Source organism: Mesoplodon densirostris, chromosome 4, assembly GCF_025265405.1.
Source record: "Mesoplodon densirostris isolate mMesDen1 chromosome 4, mMesDen1 primary haplotype, whole genome shotgun sequence".
Classification (NCBI taxonomy): Eukaryota; Metazoa; Chordata; class Mammalia; order Artiodactyla; family Ziphiidae; genus Mesoplodon; species Mesoplodon densirostris.
Genome location: NC_082664.1, coordinates 94,341,153 through 94,363,736, shown reverse-complemented (window position 1 = coordinate 94,363,736; position 22,584 = coordinate 94,341,153). Strand labels below are relative to the sequence as shown.

Here is a 22,584-nt window from a genome sequence, read left to right as displayed (position 1 = left end):
TATTAGAATATCAGACAGGAAATTTTAAGTAACTATGATTAATATAGTAAATGCTCTAGTGGAAAAGATGGATAGATAACATGTATGATCAGATATGTAATTTGAGCAAGACATGGAAACTATAGGAAAGAAGACAACATAGGCCAATGGAACAAAATTGAGAGCCCAGAAATAAACCCTCACAAACACAGTCAAGTAATATTTGACAAGGGAGCCAAGAATACTCAATGGAAAAAGGATAGTCTCTTCAATAAATGGTGTTGGGAAAACTGGATCACCACAGGTAGAATAATGAAATTGGACTGCTATCTTATACCACTCACAAAAATTAACTTGAAATGGAGTAAAGAACTGAAACCATAAAACTCTTAAGAAGAAAACATAGTGGAAAATCTCCTTGACATATGTATTCACAACAATTTTTTGGATATGGTATCAAAAGCACAAGCAACAAAAGCAAAAATTAGTAAGTGGGACTACATCAAACTAAAGAGCTTCTGCATAGTAGAAAACAACAAAATGAAAAGACAACTTATGGAATATATTTGCAAATCATATCTGATAAGGTTAATATCCAAAAGATAAAAGGAACTCAGTTCAATAGCAAAAAGGAAACAATCTGATTTTAACAATAGGCAGAGGAACCGAAAAGACATTTTTCCAAAGAAGACATACAGATGTCCAACAGGTACATGAAAGGATGTTCAACATCACTAATCACCAGGGAAATGCTAGTAAAAACCGCAATGAGATATCACCTCACACCTGTTAGAATGGCCATTATCAAAGCGACTACAAATAACAAATGTTGGCAAGGATGTAGAGAAAAGAGAACCCTTGTGCACTGTTGGTGGGAATGTAAATTGGTGCAGCTACTATGGAAAACAGTATGGAAGTCCCTCAAAAAATTGAAAATAGAACTCCCGTGTGATTCAGCAATCCCACTTCTAGCAGGTAGACTGAATCTTTCCCCTGATCTCCTGCCAGGCTGTAGTGTGGAGTGAGGAGCACTGGGCACTTGCCCCTTCAAACTGAGAAGTGTGACGAGGTGGCAGCCATCGGTGCAAGTCTCTCTCTGCTCTGATTGCTGGCAAGCCAGCACACGCACCCTCCTCACAATTAGAGTCTAGGCTTCTCCAGCTCTTCTGTCTCAGTGGATTTCCCAACAGGCATGGGGGCTCCCCAGGGCAAGGGTGCACCTGTGTGGACCTTCTCTTCCTTACAGACCCCTCCAGGGGTGCTGGTCCCAACCCGATGCCTTTTCCCCCCCAAGCCTACCCAGTTACATGGAGATCTTCCTTGCAGTTTTGGTTTTATAGGAGATATTCTGCCGGTTACCAATTAGTTTTCTTTGAGTAATCTTCCACATGTAGATTTTTTTTTTTTTTTCAGTACACGGGCCTCTCACTGTCGTGGCCTCTCCCGTTGCGGAGCACAGGCTCCGGACGCGCAGGCTCAGCGGCCATGGCTCACGGACCTAGCCGCTCCGCGGCATGTGGGATCTTCCTGGACCGGGGCATGAACCCGTGTCCCCTGCATCGGCAGGCGGACTCTCGACCACTGCGTCACCAGGGAAGCCCCTAGATGTATTTTTGATGTGTTTGTGAGAGGAAGTGAGCTCCATGTCTTCCTACTCTGACATTGATCCCCCTCTCAATAAAAAAAAACTGTCTTTTAATCTCCTGATCTGTTAGCCTTACTATACCCCAGATTTTCCACAAATACACTAAAACATAGACAATCTATTGAGGGACATTCAAATGAATCACACTTCAGGCTTCTGAATATTTTATCTAGTGGCAACTAATGTGAAACAGGCGATAACCAAATCTAAAAACACTTAGAAAATTCCAATTTGATATCAAAATATAGCAAATAATCCTCATTGAATACTCACTGCTGAGAAAATACTGGCTATGTTTATGAGTATATCAATGTATATCAATAATGATAATATTAGCTAATATTTCCCATTTACTGAACACGTTAACATATACTGTCTCAACCATCAGAATAAACATATGGAGTATACAAAGGAATTTATATTGTTCTCATTTTTATTGCTGAGGATATAAATGTTTAGTGTGGTTAAATCAATTATTCAACCCAATATAGTTTTTGGAACAAAAATGAAACTTTTTAAATGGAATTTATTTTTATTTCTTTTAGGGTACTATAATTGATTCATAAACATTATTTAAAAAATAATAGGAGATACAGATAGGGAAAATTTTAAAACAATAATCACCTATGCTGAGAAGAAATCGTGTTAATATTTAAGCTATAGTCACACATATGTATACGGTAAAATTGTCCTTCACATAAAAACATATTATGATTGCCTTTATATGTTAACAAATACTTACAAGGTAACTTTTAATGGATACTTCATGATCCACTGTATGGATGTACTGTTGTTGGATATTTAGGTCCTTTCCAAGTTTTCACAATATTAATCTCCCCTTATGTCCGTTTATGAACTTAGCTTATGTCTGTGAGTCAGAAAGGTATATATCAAGCTTATCTCTTTTCTAATTCTCAGTCTTATATGTTAAGACATTAACATTTCTGTGTAGAGATTTCCTCTTTTGAAACTTGAGACTGACAATCCTCACAGGACTGTTGTGAGAATGAAATGTATAATGCTCCTAAAAAGGCTTTGACAAAAGATATTTTTAAACTCCTAATTTCTTTGGCTAAATATACATATTTGTTTTTTTTTTTTTTTTTTTTTGCGGTATGCGGGCCTCTCACTGTTGTGGCCTCCCCCGTTGTGGAGCACAGGCTCCGGACGCGCAGGCTCCGGACGCGCAGGCTCAGCGGCCATGGCTCACGGGCCCAGCCGCTCCGCGGCATATGGGATCCTCCCAGACCGGGGCACGAACCCGTATCCCCTGCATCGGCAGGCGGACTCTCAACCACTTGCGCCACCAGGGAGGCCCTAAATATACATATTTGTATCAACAGGTTTAAAACCTAAAAAAGACTTTTGGACCCACTGGAAGCTGAATGAACTCTCCACAACAACCATTCATGGTAGCAAGAAAACACCTTCAGAATCTATAAAGGACAGGATTGCAAGAAGTCAAGAACGCATATCAACTTGTAAGTAAATTTATTATATACTGCCGATTGAAATAGCCAAAATCAAGTGTATCATTTTTTGTCAGAATTTTCTAATGATTTATTTTCTAGTGAGGATCTTAAAATAACATTTGATTTATAGATGGGTATTATAGTAATTTGAATATTGCTTTATATTTTAGTTTTTCATTATAAAAATAGCATGTGCTTAAGTCCTTTTCTCATTTACATGTTATTATGTTTTTATATTGATTTGCGGGAACTTCTCAGTTTTGTAAGAACACTACACATATTCTTACTTTTTAGCTGTATTGCTCTGGTTAATAATGTATTTTACCAATAGATAAGTTTAAAGTTTTTATTCAGTAAATTTAAATAATGTCTTTTGTTTCAGTTTCAGTTTTGTGGCATGTTTGTCAGGACTTACTTACCTAATACTATGAAAAAAAGAATCTATCTGTTCTTTTTTTCTAGTACTTTTTTATTTCCATGTTTTATTCAACTCTTTAATCCACTTGGGGTTTATTTTTTTAATAAAGGAAGGTAGTTGTATTCCAGTATTTTGTTTTTTCCAAATGCTTACTTATTAAATAGTCCACTTACAGACTACTTGAAATAACAATTCACATGGATATATTTTTGTATTGTCTTCTACCTCCCAAATTCCTGTACCAGGACCAAACTTCTCAGTAACTCTACATTAATTAGCACTTTAAGGCAAGTTTATTTTTCTCTAATTTATACTATATTTCAATACTAAACATAGGTCTGGTGCTCAGGCCTCATTTCTGACCAATTAAATAAGAATCTGAGGCTCAGTATTTTTTTTTTTTTTTCTTTTTGCGGTATGCGGGCCTCTCACTGTCGTGGCCTCTCCCGTTGCGGAGCACAGGCTCCGGACGCGCAGGCCCAGCGGCCATGGCTCACGGGCCCAGCCGCTCCGCGGCATATGGGATCCTCCCAGATCGGGGCACGAACCCGTATCCCCTGCATCGGCAGGCGGACTCTCAACCACTGCGCCACCAGGGAGGCCCGAGGCTCAGTATTTTTTAAAGCTACCCAGATGATTTCAATGTGCAGGCAAAGTTAAGAACCACTAGTGTAGAGGAAAATACCTTTCCATCATACTTCTTGATATAGGCCAGGGCAAGGAGGGACTAACCTACTCTTCTGAAGGCGGATCGTCAGTTAATTTCTGATTCCAAAATTGTTTAATTAGTTAATTACTGCTCTTCTGATTAGTACTTTGATTCTTCTCCACTCTTATCCCCATAGATGTCATCCTGTCTGATTTCTATCTTTTAGTAGTTATGTGAAATTTCTTATTTGCTAATGTCACCCTGGTTTTTACAGAACTTCATGCATATTTGTAATTTTGGATGGAAAGAGAGATACTCCACTGTCTTGACCCAATCTTATCTCTTTTTGTTTCTCAGTCTCACATGTGAATAACAACTTGGCTGAATATAAAATTAAGGAGGTTGGGGGAGCTTTCTATTTGTTTTTTCATCTTAACTTACAGAAAAGTGTTGAGAATAGTATAAGGAACTCCCTATCCTTTATCCACCAAATGTTTGAATTTATCCTATATTTTATTGTTTTCTCTCTCCCTCTTTTATATAAACATTTAAAGCTATAAATTTCCCTAATTCCTGTTTCAGCTACATTCTGCAAATTGTGATATGTTATATTTTCGTTATCATTTAATCCAAAATATTTTCTAATATCCAGTATAATTTCTATTTTGACCCATGGGTTATTTAGAGATGTATTATTTAATTTTTAAATACTTAGGGCTTTTCTAGATACCTTAAAATTACTGATTTCTAATTTTAAATATATTGTGGTCTGAGAATATACTCTACAATCTTTTGAAGTGTATTGAGACTTGTTTTATGGTACAGTACATGGTCTATCTTGGTGAACATTCAGTGTACACGTGAGAAGAATGTGTATTCTGCAATTATTTTGTAAATCTCAATTAGATCAAGGTGGTTGATAGTGATATTCAGATCTTCAATATCAAGATTCAACAAACTACAGCCTGTGGACCAAATCTGGCCTGCAGCCTATTTTTATACATCCTATGAGCTAAGAATGATTTTTACATTTTTAAGGGTTGTTAAAAAAAAAACAATAAAGAATATACCACAGAGGGACTTTCCTGGTGGCACAGTGGTTAAGAATCTGCCTGCCAATGCAGGGGACATGGGTTCAAGCCCTGGTCCGGGAAGATCCCACATGCTGCGGAGCAACTAAGCCCAGGCGCCACAGCTACTGAGCCTGTGCTCTAGAGTCCGTGCTCCAGAACAAGAGAAGCCACTGCAATGAGAAACCTGCTCACTGCAACAAAGAGTAGCCCCCGCTTGCCACAACTAGAGAAAGCCGGCGCGCAGTAACAAAGACCCACTGCAGCCCAAAATAAATAAATTTAAAAAAAAAAGAATATACCACAGAGATCACATGTGGCCCACAAAGCCTAAAATATTGGAGTATCTGACCCTTAATAGAAAAAGTTTGCTAACTCTTGTTCTGTATCTTTATGATATTTAATTGTTCTATTAATTACTGAGAAGGGGGTGTTAAAATCTCCCACTGCAAATGTGGAATTATCTATTTCTCCCCTTAATTCTACTGATTTTTGCTTTATGCATTTTTAAGTTACTGGGCACATACACAATTATTATGTTTTCCCTTTAATCATTATGAAATGTTTCTTCATATCTATGATAATTCTCCTAGGGGAATTATCTATTTATCTAATTATCTATGAGCTGTATTTTGTCTAATATTAATATAGCTACTTGAGCTTTCTTATGCTTGTGGTTTGCATAGTGTATCTTTTCCCATCATTTTACTTACAGCCTCTTTGTTTTTTCATGTTTAAAGGTCGTCTTGCAAACAACCTATAGTTGAATCTTGGTTTTTTATTTAGTCTTACGATTTCTTCCTTTTAATTGGAGTGATTACTTCATTTACATTCAACATAACTATTGACATGATTAGGTTTGTTTTTACCATGTTCCTGTTTGTTTTCAGTTCTATCTCACCTGTTTTTTGTTCTTCAATTCCCCTTCCCTATCTTCATTTGGTTAAGCAAATATTTTTAGTATTCCACTTTAATTCTTCTATTGGCTGTTTGCCTGTATCTTCTTGAATTTTTTGCAATTGCCTTAGTGATTTCAAAATGCATCCTTAAATTATTAAAATACTACTTAAAGTTAATGTTATCCTACTTCACTAAAAATGTAGGAACTTGGAGAAGGATAGCTACACATACTCCCCTTTGTCCTTTGTGCTGTTGTTGTCATATATATTAGAAGATCTATATGAATAATGGCCTCACATTATACAGTGTTAGGATTTTTGCTTCAAATAACTACATGGTTTATTTCAGCTTTATTGAGGTCTAATTGATGTACAAGAAAGCACACACATTTAGAATATAAAATTTCACAATTGGACATATGTATAAACTCATAAAACTGTCACAACTTTCAAGATAGGAAACATATCCACCATTCCAGAAAGTTCCTCAGACTTTTTTGTAGTTCCTCCCTCCTTCTCAATCCCCAGGCAATTACTCATGTGATTTTTTTCACTACAGGTTAGTTTGCATTTTCTAGAATTTTATGTAAATGAAATCATAGAATATGTGCTATCTTTTGTCTGGCATTTTCTACTCTGCATAATTATTTTGAGATTCATCCATCTTGATGTATGTATGAATAGTTTGTTCCTCTGTATTGCTGAGTAATAGTCCATGGTAAGGGTATACAACAATTTGTTTATCCATTCACATGTTGGTAGACATTTGCATTGTTTCCAGTATTTAGCTATTATAAATAAAGCTGCTGTGAATATTCATGTACAAGTCTTTGTGTAAACATAGGATTTCATTTATCTTTGGTAAACATCTAGTAGTGGAAGGTTGAGTAGTATGGTAAGTGTATTATAACATTTTAAGAAATTGTCAAATTTATCCAAAATTTTACATTCCTATCAGATACAAGTTATAGTTACTCTACTTCCTTGCTAACACTTTGTACAGTCTTTTTAATTTTAGCTATTCTTGTGGGTTATGTACTGGTATTTAGTTAGGTTTTATTTTAATTTCTCTAATGACTAATTATGATGAGCTCTGTACACGTGCTTATTTGCCATCTGTATATCTTCTTTGCTGAAGTGTCTGTTTCAATCTTTTTGCTATTTTTATTGGAGTTGTTTGTCTTATTTTAATTCTGTTATAACGGTTTTTTATATATTCTAGACAAATCCTTTAACAGGTATATATTTTACAAATATTCTTTTCTAGTCTGTAGTTGCCTTTTCATTTTATAATAGTGTCTTTTGAAAGGCAAAAGTTTATAATATGGTAAAATCAAATTTATCATTTTTTCCAGTAGGGTATGTGCTTTTTTTGTGTCATATTCAAGATTTTTTTTGTGAACCCAATTTCACCAAGATTTTCTCCCATGTTTTCTTCTAGAAATTTTATAGTATATAATTTTATAGCTTATAATTGTAGCTCCTATTATACACTTAGGTCTCTAATTCATTTTGAGTAATTTTTGAAAATTATGTGAAGTAAGCAGTGAGGATCATTTCTTTGCATATTTTCTAGCACCATATGTTGAAAAGATTATCCTTTGCCCATTGAATTATCTTAGAACCTTTGTCAAAAAACATTTGATCATATGTGTATTGCTCTGTGCATGTACTCTGAATTCTGTTTCACTGATGCCAATACCAAACTACCTTGATAACCGTAATTTTATAACATGTCTTGGAGTCAGGTACTGTAAGTCCTCCAACTTTGCTCTTCTTTTAAAAAATTATTTTGGCTATCTAGAGTCTTTTCGTTTCTATATAATTTTTTAACTGCTTATCAGTATTTAAAGTATATACTCTGGAATTTTCATTGGAATTAGGTTGAATCTATCAACTTAAGAAGCATTGACATCTTAACGATATTGATTTTCCAATCCATGAACATAGAATATTTCCACATTTATTTAAGACTTCTTTCTGTCTCAGCAATATTTTCTAGTTTTTTCTTTATAGATGCTGCACATATCTCTCAAATTATATTGCATATGGTGTTTTTAATTTCAATTCCTGATTGTTCACTGGTAATATATAAAAAATACTGTAGAAAAATACTTTTGTGTTGATCTTATATCCTACAATCTTACTAAACGTGCTTATTAGTTCTAGTAGCCTTTTTAGATTTCTTAGGATTTTTTCTTCATGGATACTCATGTCATCTGAGAATAAAGAGCATTTTACTTTATTTTCAATCTATATGCCTTTTATTTATTTTACTTGCCTATGGCTAGGATCTTTAAGAAGATGTTGACTAAAAGTGGTGAGAGTGGACATGCTTGCCTCATTCCTGATCTTAGCGGGAAAATGTTAGGTTACTTACCTTTAAATAGATTTTGGCTGAAGGCTTTTATAGATATCTTTTATCAGGTTGAGGTAGTTTCATTCCCTTCCTAGTTTGCTGAGAGGTTTTTGTTGTTGTTTGTTTTTTAACAAATAGATTTGGATTTTAGCATTTGTTGAGATGAACATATTGTTTTTCTATTTTAGTCTTTAATACAGTGAATTACATTGATTGATTTTTCAAGTGTTACCTAACCTTGCATTCCTGGGATAAATCCCATTTGGCAATTGTGTATTAACCTTTTCATGTATACTACTGAATTCAGTTTGCTAAAATTTTATTTTCTTTTCCTGTACTGTCCTGTCACATTTTAGTAATAAGTGTAATGTTCACCCCTCTTCTCTTTTCTAAGGGTTAGTGTAAACTTGGTATTTGTTCTTCTTTACGTACTTGGTAGAATTCACCAATGAAGCCATCTGGACCTAGAAATTACTCTGTGGTAAGGTTTTTGACTAAAAATTCATTTCTCTAATAGATATAGTGCTATTCAAATGATCAGTTCCTTCTTGAGTAAACTTTGTAGTTTCGTGTAAATTTTTATTTTATTCCTTTAAATATTTTGGAGTTTTATCTGAGATGTGATCTAGTTATTTAGAAATATTTTGGTCTACTTGGGGCTTTATTTTAAGCTTCATTAGGTGGAACCAGAGAACTCTTGTTTAGGCCTAACATACTTCCCCTACTGAGGCAGTACCCTTCTTAGTATTCTACCCCATGCTCTGTGTATAACAGATTTCCCATCTGGCTGTCTGGAACATGAGCTTTCTGTGAGCCCCAAGCATTGTTCTGCCCACTCCTTCCTGTGTTTTTTTGTTTTTTGTTTTTAAACCAACCTCAGGCAAAAATTCAAGGATAACCTTCTGGAGAGCTCCAGAATGCTCTCTGTGTGCATCTGTCTCCTCTATATTATGCTGACCTGTGAATTTTAGCTTGCCTTGACCTTCCTGAATGCTAAATTTTATTTTTCAACTCAGTTCTGCTTGGATTCCCACCACTACACTGTGACCTTAAATTTTTTTTTTTAGAGACAATAAGATGAGACAACTGAACGGTTCCCTCATTAGGTTTTTTTCTCTTGGCTGGAGCGGGGGTGTTACTGTCCTGTGCTGCCTCTTGTCCAACACATGAAAACCGTTGTTTCCTATATTTTCTCCAATTTTTTACTTGTTTAAGAAAGAAGAGCAATCCAGTTCCTGTTACTCCATCATAGCAAGAAGTAGAAGTGATTATATGTATTTTAAAAGATTAAGAGAAGACTTAAAAATAGTCTTCTATATTTATTCACATATTTGCCATTCCTGGATCTTCATTCCATCCTATAAATTTGAGTTTCCATCTGGTGTCATTTCCCTTCAGCTTGAAAAAAACTACCTTTTGGCAGTTCTTATAGTTCAGTTCTGCCAGTAATAAATTTTCTCAAGTTTATTTATCTAAAAATAATGTTCATTTTGCCTTTATTTTTGAAGGATATTTTTGCTGGATTTAGAATTCTAGGTTCACTTTTCTTTTGCCTTTCAGCAAGATATTGTTCCATTAGGTCCTGGTTTGGTATTGTTTCTTTTTTTTTTTTAATCCACTCTTTTTTATATTCTTTTCCCATATAGGGCATTACAGAGTATTGAGTAGAGTTCCCTGTGCTATACAACAGGTTATTATTAGTTATCTATTCTATATATAGTAATGTATACATGTCAATTCCAGTCTCCCAATTTATCCCTCTCCTGCCTTTCCACCTTGGTAAACATAAGTTTGTTTTCTACATCTGTGACTCTACTTCTGTTTTGTAAACAGGTTCATTTGCACCATATTTTTTAGATTCCACATATAAGCAATATCATATGATATTTGTTTTTCTCTGTCTGACTAACCTCACTCGGTATGACAATCTCTAGGTCCATCCATATCACTGCAAATGACATTATTTCATTCTTTTTAATGGCTGCATAATATTTCATTGTATACATATACCACATCTTCTTTATGCATTCTTTGGTTGATGGACTTTTAGGTTGCATCCATGTCCTGGCTATTGTAAATAGTGCTGCAATGACCGTGGGGTGCAGGTATCATTTTGAATTATGATTTTCTCTGTATATGTGCCCAGGAGTGGGATTGCTGGATCATATGGTAGCTTTATTTTTAGTTTTTTAAGGAACCTCCATACCATTCTCCATAGTGGCTGTACCAATTTACCTTCCCACCAACAGTGTATGAGGGTTCCCTTTTCTCCACACCCCCTCCAGCATTTATGGTTTGTAGATTTTTTGATGATGGCCCTTCTGACCAGTGAGGTGATACCTTATTGTCATTTTGATTTGAATTTCTCTAATTTAGTGATGTTGAGCATCTTTTCATGTGCTTCTTGGCTGTCTATATGTCTACTTTGGAGACATGTCTATTTAGATATTCTGCCCATTTTTTGACTGGGTTTTTTTTTGTTTTTGTTTTTGGTATTGAGCTGCATGAACTGTTTGTATATTTTGGAGATTAATCCCTTGTCAGTTGCTTCATTTGCAAATATGTTCTTATTCTGTACGTCGTCTTTTTCTTTTGTTTATGGTTCCCTTTGCTGTGCAAAAACTTTTAAGTTTAATTAGGTTCCATTTATTTTTGTTTTTATTTTCTTTACTCTAGGAAGTGGATTGAAAAAGATCAATCTGAGATTTATGTCAGAGAGAGTTCTGCCTATGTTTTTCTCTAAGAAGTTTATAGTATCTGGTCTTACATTTAGGTCTTCAATCCATTTTGAGTTTACTTTTGTATATAGTGTTAGAAAATGTTCTAATTTCATTCTTTTTTTTTTTTTTTTTCCTGTACGTGGGCCTCTTACTGTTGTGGCCTCTCCCGTTGCAGAGCACAGGCTCCAGACGCGCAGGCTCAGCAGCCATGGCTCACGGGCCTAGCCACTCCACGGCATGTGGGATCTTCCCGGACCGGGGCACGAACCTGTGTCCCCTGCACCGGCAGGCGGACCTTCAACCACTGAGCCACCAGGGAAGCCCTAATTTAATTCTTTTACATGTAGCTGTCCAGTATTCCCAGCATGACTTATTGAAGAGACTGTCTTTTCTCAATTGTATATTCTTGCCTCCTTTGTCATATATTAGGTGACCATAGGTGCATGGGTTTATCTCTGGACTTTCTATCCTGTTCCAATGATCTATATTTCTGTTTTTGTGCCAGTACCATACCATTTTGATGACTGTAGCTTTGTAGTATAGTCTGAAGTCAGGGAGCCTGATTTCTCTAGCTCTGTTTTTCTTTCTCAAGATTGCCTTGGCTATTCAGGGTGTTTTGTGTTTCCATACAAATTGTAAAATTTTTTTTTCTAATTCTGTGAAAAATGCTGTTGGTAATTTGATAGGGATTGCATTGAATCTGTAGATTGCTTTGGGTAGTATAGTCATTTTCACAATATTGAGTCTTCCAATCCAAGAACATAGTGTATCTTTTCATCTGTTTGTGTCATCTTTTATTTCTTTCATCAATATCTTATAGGGTTTTTTTTTTTTTTTTTTTTTTTTTGCGGTATGCTGGCCTCTCACTGTTGTGGCCTCTCCCATTGCGGAGCACAGGCTCCAGACACGCAGGCTCAGTGGCCACAGCTCACAGGCCTAGCCGCTCCGCGGCATGTGGATCTTCCCGGACCGGGGCACGAACCCGTGTCCCCTGCATCAGCAGGCGGACTCTCAACCACTGTGCCACCAGGGAAGCCCTCATCAATATCTTATAGTTTTTGGAGTACAAATCTTTTGCCTCCTTAGGTGGGTTTATTCCTAGGTATTTTATTCTTTTTGATGCAGTGGTAAATGGGACAGTTTTCTTAATTTCTCTTTCTTATCTTTCACTGTTAATGTATAGGAATGCAAGAGATTTCTGTGTGTTAATTTTGTATCCTGCAACTTTACCAAATTCATTGATGAGCTCTAGTTTTCTGGTAGCATCTTTAGGATTTTCTATGTGTAGTATCATATCATGTGCAAACAGTGCTAGTTTTACTTCCTCTTTTCCAATTTGGATTCCTTTTATTTCTTTTTCTTCTCTGATTCCTGTGGGTAGGACTTCCAAAACTAAGTTGAATAAAAGTAGCAAGGGTGGACATCCTTGTCTTGTTCCTGATCTTAGAGGAAATGCTTTTAGTTTTTCACCCTTGAGAATGATGTTTACTGTGGATTTGCCATATATGGCCTTTATTATGTTGAAGTATGTTCTCTCTATACCCACTTTCTGGAGGGTTTTTATCATAAATGGGTGTTGAATTTTGTCAAAAGCTTTTTCTGCATCTATTGAGATGATCATATGGTTTTTATTCTTCAGTTTGTTAGTGTAGTGTATCACATTGATTGATTTACGTATGTTGAAGAATCTTTGCATCCCTGGGATAAATCCCACTTGATCATGGTATGTGATTCTTTTAATGTGTTGTTGGATTGGATTTGCTTGTATTTTGTTGCAGATTTTTGCTTCTCTATTCATCCGTAATACTGGCCTGTAATTTTCTTTTTTTGTGATATCTTTGTCTGGCTTTGGTATCAAGATGATCATGACCTTATAGAATGAGCTTTGGAGTGTTCCTTCCTCAGCAATTTTTTGGAATAGTTTGAGAAGGATAGGTGTTAACTCTTCTCTAAATGTTTGATAGAATTTGCCTGTGAATCTATCTGGTTCCAGACAGCTGTTTGTTAGAAGTTTTAAAATCACAGTTTCAATTTCAGTACTTGTGATTGATCTGTTCATATTTTCTATTTTTTCCTGGTACAGTCTTGGAAGATTGTACCTTTCTAAGAATTTGTCCATTTCTTCTCGGTTGTCCATTTTATTGCTGTATAGTTGCTTGTATTAGTCTCTTATGATCCTTTGTATGGTGTCAGTTGTAACTTCTCCTTTTTCATTTCTAATTTTATTGATTTGAATCCTCTGCCTTTTTTTCTTGATGAGAACCCTACAAGTTCCATTTTAGAAGGCTCAACTCCCCTCCAGTTTCTACCTGCTTTTAGTCATTCCCTGGTATCTTCAAGTGGTTAATGTTCCTTTTTTAAAACACTTTCAAGAATTCATAACTTTTATCTATGGGAGAGTCAGACTGATATAAATTAAATATTTAAATATTGAGTTTATTTTCCAATTTAAATATCAAATTGTCAAATCACATTTTCTTATAAAACTAGATACTGCTTCATTATCTTCTGTTATTTAGTCTAGTAGAGAAGTCTAAACCAGCCTATGTTTTCTTCCTTTACAGTTAATTTATAAAATTTAGTTTTTACTTTTACTTATTTAGATGTTTCCAAGATTTTTTAATTTGTCTTTAAATTTGGAAAATGTCACTAGAACACGTCTTGATGATTTTCATAAGTTTTCACAATGCCAAAATTTATTTAAAATTCTTGGATTTCCCTAAGCTCTGTGGTAGACCTAGTAAAGATCTTAGCCAAATATTTCAAGTGAGACATAGAAACTTATATGGCCAGACTGAAGAGGAAGGGAAAGTGACACTCTTGCATATATTTAAGGAAAAAGTTTGATTTCACCATTGGAGAGTATCCCCTGACATTGAGGAAATAAAATCTCCAGAGAAAGGCTTCATATCCTGTTTTCACATGGTATGCTATGACATACTAAATGTTGTCTTGTTATCTCATAAAAAATGAAAATATATAGGGATCAATTTTTTAAAAATAGGATAATGGCCACTACAAGCTACTCATTTGGCAAATATGTAACCCAAGAACAATCTTTTATTAGGGAATGACAACTGAGAGGTCTTTGGAGGTGAGGCTGAAAGCAAAAAATCAAGTCCCTCGAAAGACCATGATTTTCAACATCATGTTTTAGCCAGTCATGGACTTACCATTCTACCCGGTGCCCCTGGACTGTAGAGGCAAAACTGACCTTGAGTAAGGGGCTTCTCTTTGGATTCCCAAATAAACATCTCATTTCAGTGGAGCTTTTGCTTTTCTGAGTAAGTTTATGCCAATGTGGATGAGGATCTGTCAAGACCTGCTCATGTGTACTTTCCCATCATGTGGTAAAGTATATTTATTATGAAAAACACTTTAAAATTTGGTCCCATTTCATGGACTTCAGATATAATATCAGTTTTTGTATTTACTTTCTGGTGCTGATGCAGATTTTCCTATTTGTAAGTTTTGTAGTTGTTTTGCTTAGAGTTGAGAGATAGATCAAAGTGGTTATGTTTATCCCAATTCTTTACATGGGGTTTCCTTTTAGATTTGTTTTTATTATTATATTTTATTTAAACATGCAGGAAAGTGTAGAAAATATTTCTCACACATAACAAATATTTGCATTTTGCCATATTTGCTTTTCAAGCCTTTTATTTACATATCTTTTGTACCATTCCTAAATCTGTCCCTTCCTCCCCAGAGGTAATGATTATATGGGTATTTGTAGGCATTCTTCCCTTCTATAATATATAAAATTGTTTTTTATGTTCTTTACATGAATAATATATATGAAACAGTTTCAATATTTTAATATTTAACTGTAATCAACATTCAAAAATTAAAAATAATCAACAGATATTGACCAATATTTATGGCCACCAAGAGGATACAGTTATGCTATTCCATAGTTTATATAGAGGCCATCAAAAATGTTTTTCTCTTATTAGAGGAAATACTGCTTATGAGCTTTTATCTCAATTACTTTTGTTCCAAATATTATTTATATGTTGCTTCATGATAGTCCTGGTTTTTTCAGAAGTTATTATTTTTGCAGTATCCATTTTATGCAATCTAAAATAAAGAATTGCTCTGGGTGGTGAACTACCATGCTTTAAAGAGGTTTTATACTGTATTTCTAATGAAATGATCATTTTAGTTTGGAAAAACATGAAAAGTGTATTTGTTTCAAACACACTTGATTTTCATATTAATGGAAATCTTTATAAAATGCATCATATATTTTATTTACCCATAAATATTTGAAAAGTAGTTTTTATATTACATTCTAAAACATCACTAGATTTTTCTGTTTCTGGATAAAATCATCTAAGTCTGGGGTATTATGGTAGGTTAGAGGTTTAATTAGGGTTTCTTTTCATATACTGCTTAAAATTAAATTTTAATAGTTTATATTCAACTTGGGGAAGTCTTCAATTTGAATTATGTACTTGATAAAGTGTGTTAATTTATTAGGGCTTTATTAGTAATATTCTTATGTAGTAGGTTGCTTTTATTATCAGTTATAAAATGAGGAAACTGAAACATAAGGGAATTAAATAACTTGCTCACGGTCACATCACTCATAAATGGTGGAATGTGAATTCAAATTCAGGAAATTCTGGCCTTAGAATCTGAACTCTTTAACCATTTCACATACTGCCTCTCAGACATTTAATTTTACAGGCTTGTATGTATGTTAAGGCTTAAAATTGTCATCATAGGATAAGAGTTTTAACTTAGGAGAATTACCATAGCCTTATTCCCTCATTCATGACTAATGTGAATGAGTGTTTAGATCCTTTTCTGGGATCAAGTTTTAATATGTGAGAAGGAAGGGGGAAAGCTGTTAGAAGAGCCAAAGTAGGATGCAGAAGACTGGGGGGAAATCTCACTTGTTTCCCAGTTTTGTATACGGATGCCTCTAGAAATAGCAAGCAATCATTTGGAGAATGGAAAACCCACACTGTGGGGCCAAAGTGGTCCAGAGGTACAGTGACAGCAAAGAGTTGGAATTTCTAATCCTCTGAAAGAAGCTGAGCCTCCACTAGGGAAGCACGGGTCTAGTCTACACACCACTTTTTTTTTTTTTTTTTTTTGGTAGGGAAACTAAAAGGGCAGATGTACCACTTCAGAAAGGCAAGGATTGCATGAAGAAGTAGTCTTATTTTTCTATAAAGTAATTTTTTCTGTAGACTTCTGCTTAGACCGTGACTACTAGGAAATCTGTTCAAGGTAGAATTTTGTTCAAATCTTTGTTTTTATTTGAACTTTGAGCCTCTTATATTTCTGCAGAACCTTAACCTACATTTAAAGCTGTCTTATGAGAATTCATATTAGTTAGTGATCAGTGAGTGCCTCTCCTCCACATAGTGATTCAGAGATCCAGGCTGCTTCCACCTTCTGGGGTCACCATCCTATAGGTCTTCACTGTCAATAGAATTAATCTGTATCAGGAGAATAAAAGAGGAATAGACACACACTCATAAAAGTCTTGGCTCAGAAGTTACCCATATCACTTCCAATCACATACCATTAGTGAGAACAAACCATGGCTACACCTAGGTGTAAGGAGGGCTGACAAATAAAAACTCTGGTTGGGAAAGTTCTACCTAGTAATAGCTACATACTATGGAAGGGGGAGCATACAGTTTGCAGGACAGGAAGTGTCTCATTTACAGGAATTAAAGAAAAGTGCAGTAATCCTTATGTATGGAGTGCTTTTGCTATGGCCAATAATAAAATTTAAGCTTTTCAGTACTGATGAACCTAGTGGCAGGGCAGGAATAAAGATGCAGACATAGAGAACATACTTGAGGACACAGTGGAGGAAGGGGAAGCTGGGACGAAGTGAGAGAGTAGCATTGACATATATACACTATCAAATGTAAAATAGCTAGCTAGTGGGAAGCTGCTGCATAGCACAGGGAGATCAGCTCAGTGCTTTGTGATGACCTAGAGGAGTGGGATAGGGAGGGTGGGAGGGAGACACAAGAGGGAGGAGATATGGGGATATATGTATTGTATACATATAGCTGATTCACTTTGTTGTCCAACAGAAACTAACACACCACTGTAAAGCAATTATACTCCAATAAAGATATAAACAAAAAAGAAATTAAGAAATGAAAATAATAAAAATTTTGAGCTTTCAAACAAAAATTTTGAAGAACTTGCATCCACTACCATTATCTTGACAGTTTTCCAATACTTAAAGACCTCTGGTAATTCAGTGGTGATATTAATGAATGTGATTTTTTTTTACTATAAATGTGTCAACATTTAGAATATCTGCATAACTCACTGAACCAATATTTTACAAATGACTAATGCATTATATATTTTAAAATTATACATAGATTTTAAAAAGTGTGACAGACCAATGGATTTTAACGCAACAGAGTACGCAAAGCACAGTTATGTGTTTTCAGATTCCACATTGCAACCCACCATTAAGAAACTAGAACTTGTCACATTTGTGTATAGTATTCAAAGAATATTCACAACTATTAAAATACTCCTCCTTTTTTGATTAATCTATGTGATACTGGATTTTCTTAATATGCTTCAACATACAAATATATTCTTCAAAAAATATATCACAGTAGAAGAAATGCAGAAGTAAATATTAGAATCCAGCTGTCTTCTACTAAGCCAGTTGTTAGAGATCCTTTATATGTGAAACAATGTTACTCTTCTCAAATTTTTTTCTTGAATATAGTTATCTTTTTTGAAAAAGATGCCATTTATGTTAATATGAAATGGGTTTATTACTGTTATTTTTAATGAAGTAATAAATACATGTTTAAGATTTCTCAGTTTTAATTTCTAATATAGGAAATACTAATAGATACAAAAACCCATATAAACAAAAGTTCTTGTTGTCTTCAGTTATTCTTAAGAGTATAAAGTGGCCCTGAGACTAAAATTTTGAGGACCACTCTCCTACAGGAAATCATTGCAAAGGGGCTTAGCCCATGGCATCTGAGAGCTACCGTATTCTGCTTATAGTTTTACATTCTACTTATTGTTTTATAGTTTCTGTGTTGCTTATCCCCAAGCTGGACTCAGTCGTAACTGTGGAGAATCCTCTAAACATAAGACTCAGATAATTTATTTACTAAGGACATAAGCATGTTTTGATTTGGAGACTTCTCTACAGTTTCTAATGTTTCCTCAGCTCTGATGTATTTAACTTGCACATAAAAGACTTGAATGTCCTTGAGTATGTCATATAATCCCTCTCAGCCTTATTTTTCCACCTGAAAAAAATGAGGTGATTAGAATAGATTATTTCTATAGTTCCCTTTTCTAACATTTCATTACTCTATGCCTTCTATCCATAGGTACTGAATAAACTCCCAAAGTGCTTGCTGAATGTTGAGGTGAAATTAGCAGTAGAGACTGATGGCTTAAATTTATTATTTTGGAACTCTTTCCCCTCAACAGTTCTATCTGTGTGTGTGTGTGTGTTTTTGTGTGTATTACTTCCTTAATTTGTGTGCTGGAGGAATGCTGAGGCAGGTCAAGAGCTGAACTGGGGTAAAACATGAGTATATACATATGCATGTGTGTGTATATATGACTGTCAAGGAATGTAATAATCTGGGCTCCATGTATGCTGCTGTCTCAGAATTGCTTCTAATCTAAAACATTTTTAAAACATAATTTCTTCTTCTTGACATTTTAGATGCTTATTTTCATACGGGGTTAACTTTTCTCCAGAATTTTAAACTAAAAGCACTCTCTCTTTTTGTTTTTAATGAGTTAAACAGGCAGCAGGTAGTTAAAATTTGCCTTCCAAACAAAATGACATATCTCCCTTTTTAGGACTGGAATGTAAGAAGTTACAGAATTTCAGTATCTGGAAGGACTCAGGATTTACAAGCCAGCTCCCCTTAACCAGTATATTGTTAGATTATTTACAAGACTAAAGTTTTAATGGTCATTTCTCTTATTGTGGTACCACACCATATAACCTTTTAAACTCAGATGAAGATCGTTTTTGAAAAACAACCTTTACATACCCCCTAATTTTTAAGCCCAATTTTTCCTCTTTATCTGAACTTTAAGGTTAAAGCATTAACATACTTTATGGGTTTTTATAGACTATTGTTTAAACCACAAGTGATAAAAAATATTTCTTATATTCAGTTAACATGTAACTTTTAAGTACCTATGTGGACATTACTGTACTTAGTGATGTGAGGAGGTGAAAAATTTTTTTAACAAGTTACTCATACACAAGCACTAGTTGATATTTAGCAAATGACATGTTCCAAAAATGTTTCAAGTAATAGCCAGATGGATTAGCTACTTGAACTTTAATTTGCACCTTTGTCATTTTGCTACGTCTTCACAGTAAGCAATGCTTAGGGACAATAAAGACAGAACCCTTCAAACTTGAAAATGAGATAGCCCTCTGAGAATTAAGCCAGTAAAATCTCAACATTGTGCTTTTCAATATACATCATTAAAGAAAAATGAGAAATTTGCATGGCTAAAGAGTGAGGAAACCCCCAAAACAGTAATAGGATGGCCAGAGATATAAACTACCAAAGTGGCAATAATTTCAATAAGTTGTATTATTGTATTATTACTGGTTAAATTTTTATTGGGGTATAATTGATTTACAATGTTGTATTAGTTTCAGGTGTACAGCAAAGTGAATTGCTATACAGATGCATATATCCACACTTTTTTAGATTCTTTTCCCTTATAGGACAGAGTATTGAGTAGAGTTCCCTGTGCTGTACAGTAGGTCTTCATTAGTTATCTGTTTTATATATAGTAGTATGTATATGTCAATCCCAATCTTCCAATTTATCCCTCCCCTCCCTTACCCCCTGGTAACCATAAATTTATTTTCTACGTCTGTAACTCTATTTCAAAGATATAAGTTTTTGTAGATAATTTCATTTGTAGCCTTTTTTTTTAGATTCCACATATAAGCAATATCATATGATATTTGTCTTTCTCTGTCTGACTTACTCAGTATGAGAATTTCTGGGTCCATCCATGTTGCTGCAAATGGTGTTATTTTGTTCTTTTTATGGCTGAGTAATATTCCACTGTATGTATGTACCACATTTTCTGTATCCATTCCTCTGGAGATGGACATTTAGGTTGCTTCCATGTCCTGGCTATTGTGAATTGTGCTACAGTGAACATTGGGGGTACATGTAGCTTTTTGACTTATGGTTTTCTCCATATGTACACCCAGGAGTGGGATTGCTGGATCATATGGTAGCTCCATTTTCAGTTTTTTAAGGAATTTCCATACTGTTCTCCATAGTGGCTGTTCCAGTTTGCATTCCCATCACCCTCTCCTGCATTTATTGTTTATAGACTTTCTGATGATGGCCATTCTGATGGGTGTGAGGTGATACCTCATTCTAGTTTTGATTTGCATTTCTCTAATAATTAGTGATTTTGAGCATCTTTTCACATGCTTTTTAATCTTCTGTATGTCTTCTTTGGAGAAATGTCTGTTTAGATTTTCTGCCCATTTTTTGATTGGGTTTTTTGGTTTTTTTTGGCTTTTATACTATGTGAGGAAAGACTATGTGAACAGAAGTGGGGTTAACAATATGTAGCATAGAATAGTTGTAGCCCAAAGAACCAGAAACTAGTAGTGTTTTTACAGAACTATCCAAATTTGATTGTTGTGAATTAGATTTCATAATAACTTGGATAATATATCTTTTAAAATCATTTATCCTCCCTTTGCTGGGATGCAACTTCTTAATTACTAATTTAGCTTCCAAGATAATTTTCCATGGTCTGCCACAGGGTGACTTGCAAATGCCCGCCCCCCCCCCCAGGTACATTGGTCTGTAGATTGGTAGCAGTGGTCAGAGGTGCTGGATAGTGTAAAAAGCAGCAGGTTCTTATCGTATTATTAAATGCATTAACATACTCCAGTGAGTGATGTGGAAATATCATGCTAAGGAGAAGTGAATAACAAGAATTTGAATACTTCTTTTTTTTAATATTTATTTGTTTATTTGGCTGTGCCGGGTCTTAGTTACAACACACGGGATCTTCGTCGCCACGTGTGGGACCTTCGTTGTGGCAAGTGAGATCTAGCTCCCTGACAAGGGATCGAACCTGGGCCCCCTGCATTGGGAGTGCAGAGCCTTAACCACTGGACCACCAGGGAAGTCCCAAGAATTTGAATACTTCTAAGAGATTAAGTCACTGGGTTGAACAAAACAAGGTGTTACGTTTCTTTTTTATTGAAGTATAGTTGATTTACAATGTTATATTAGTTTCAGGTGTACAACATATTGTTTCAACATTTTTATAGGTTATACTCCATTTAAATTTATTATAAAATATTGGCTATATTCCCTGTGCATTACATCCTTTTATTTATTTTCTACCTAGTAGTTTGTACCTCTTAATCCCATTCACCTGTCTTGCCTCTCCCCCAACCCATCGCCCCACTTGTAACCACTAGTTTGTTCTCTGTACCTGTGAGTCTGTTTTTGTTTTGTTATATTGATTCATTTGTTTTATTTTTTAGATGCTACATATAGGTGAAAATGTGTGTATTTGTCTTTCTCTGTCTGACTTATTTCACTAAGCATGATACCCTCCAGGCCCATCCACGTTACTGCAAATGGCAATTTTTCATTCTTTTTTATGGCTTAGTAACATTCCATTGTGTATATGTATGTATGTATATGTGTGTGTGTGTGTGTATATACACACATCTTATTTTTTATACACATCTTCTATATCCAGTCAACTGTTGATAGACACTTAGGTCGATTTCATATTATGGCTATTGTAAATAATGCTGCTATGAACATTGGAGAGCACTAATCCTTTCAAATTAGTGTTTTTGTTTTCTTTGGATATATAACCAGGAGTGGAATTTCTTGATCATATGGTAGATCTAATTTTAATTTTTTGAGGAACCTCCATACTCTTTTCCATAATGGCTATACTAATGTACATTCTCACCAACAGTGCACAAGAGTTCCTTTACTCCGCATCCTTGCCAACATTTATTTTTTGTTGTCTATTTGATGATAGTCATTCTGACAGGTTGGAGGTGATATCTCATTGTGGTTTTGATTTGCATTTCTCTGATGGTTAGTGATTTTGAGCATCTTTTCATGTGCCTGTTGGTCCTCTTTGAAAAAAATTCTATTCAGGTCTTCTGCCCATTTTTTCTTTTTTTTGTGGTACGCGGGCCTCTCACTGTTGTGGCCTCTCCCGTTGCAGAGCACAGGCCCTGGACGCACAGGCTCAGGGGCCGTGGCTCATGGGCCCAGGTGCTCCGCGGCATGTGGGATCTTCCCGGACCGGGGCACGAACCCGTGTCCCCTGCATCAGCAGGCGGACTCTCAACCACTG

At 35.2% G+C, this 22,584-nt stretch overlaps 1 protein-coding gene across 5 annotated transcripts in view; it reads left to right on the top strand.

Moving 5' to 3' along the window:
* The window catches only part of FAM227B (family with sequence similarity 227 member B), a 248,255-nt gene that overhangs the window by 67,865 nt on the left and 157,806 nt on the right, over positions 1 to 22,584 (top strand). For 4 of the 5 annotated variants that reach the window (XM_060096808.1, XM_060096810.1, XM_060096807.1 and 1 more), the window contains one exon: positions 2,968 to 3,105. In XM_060096808.1, the coding sequence (XP_059952791.1) occupies positions 2,968 to 3,105 (138 nt within the window). The remainder of the gene's footprint in view (positions 1 to 2,967; positions 3,106 to 22,584) is intronic. The other variant, XM_060096811.1, reaches the window with a different exon arrangement.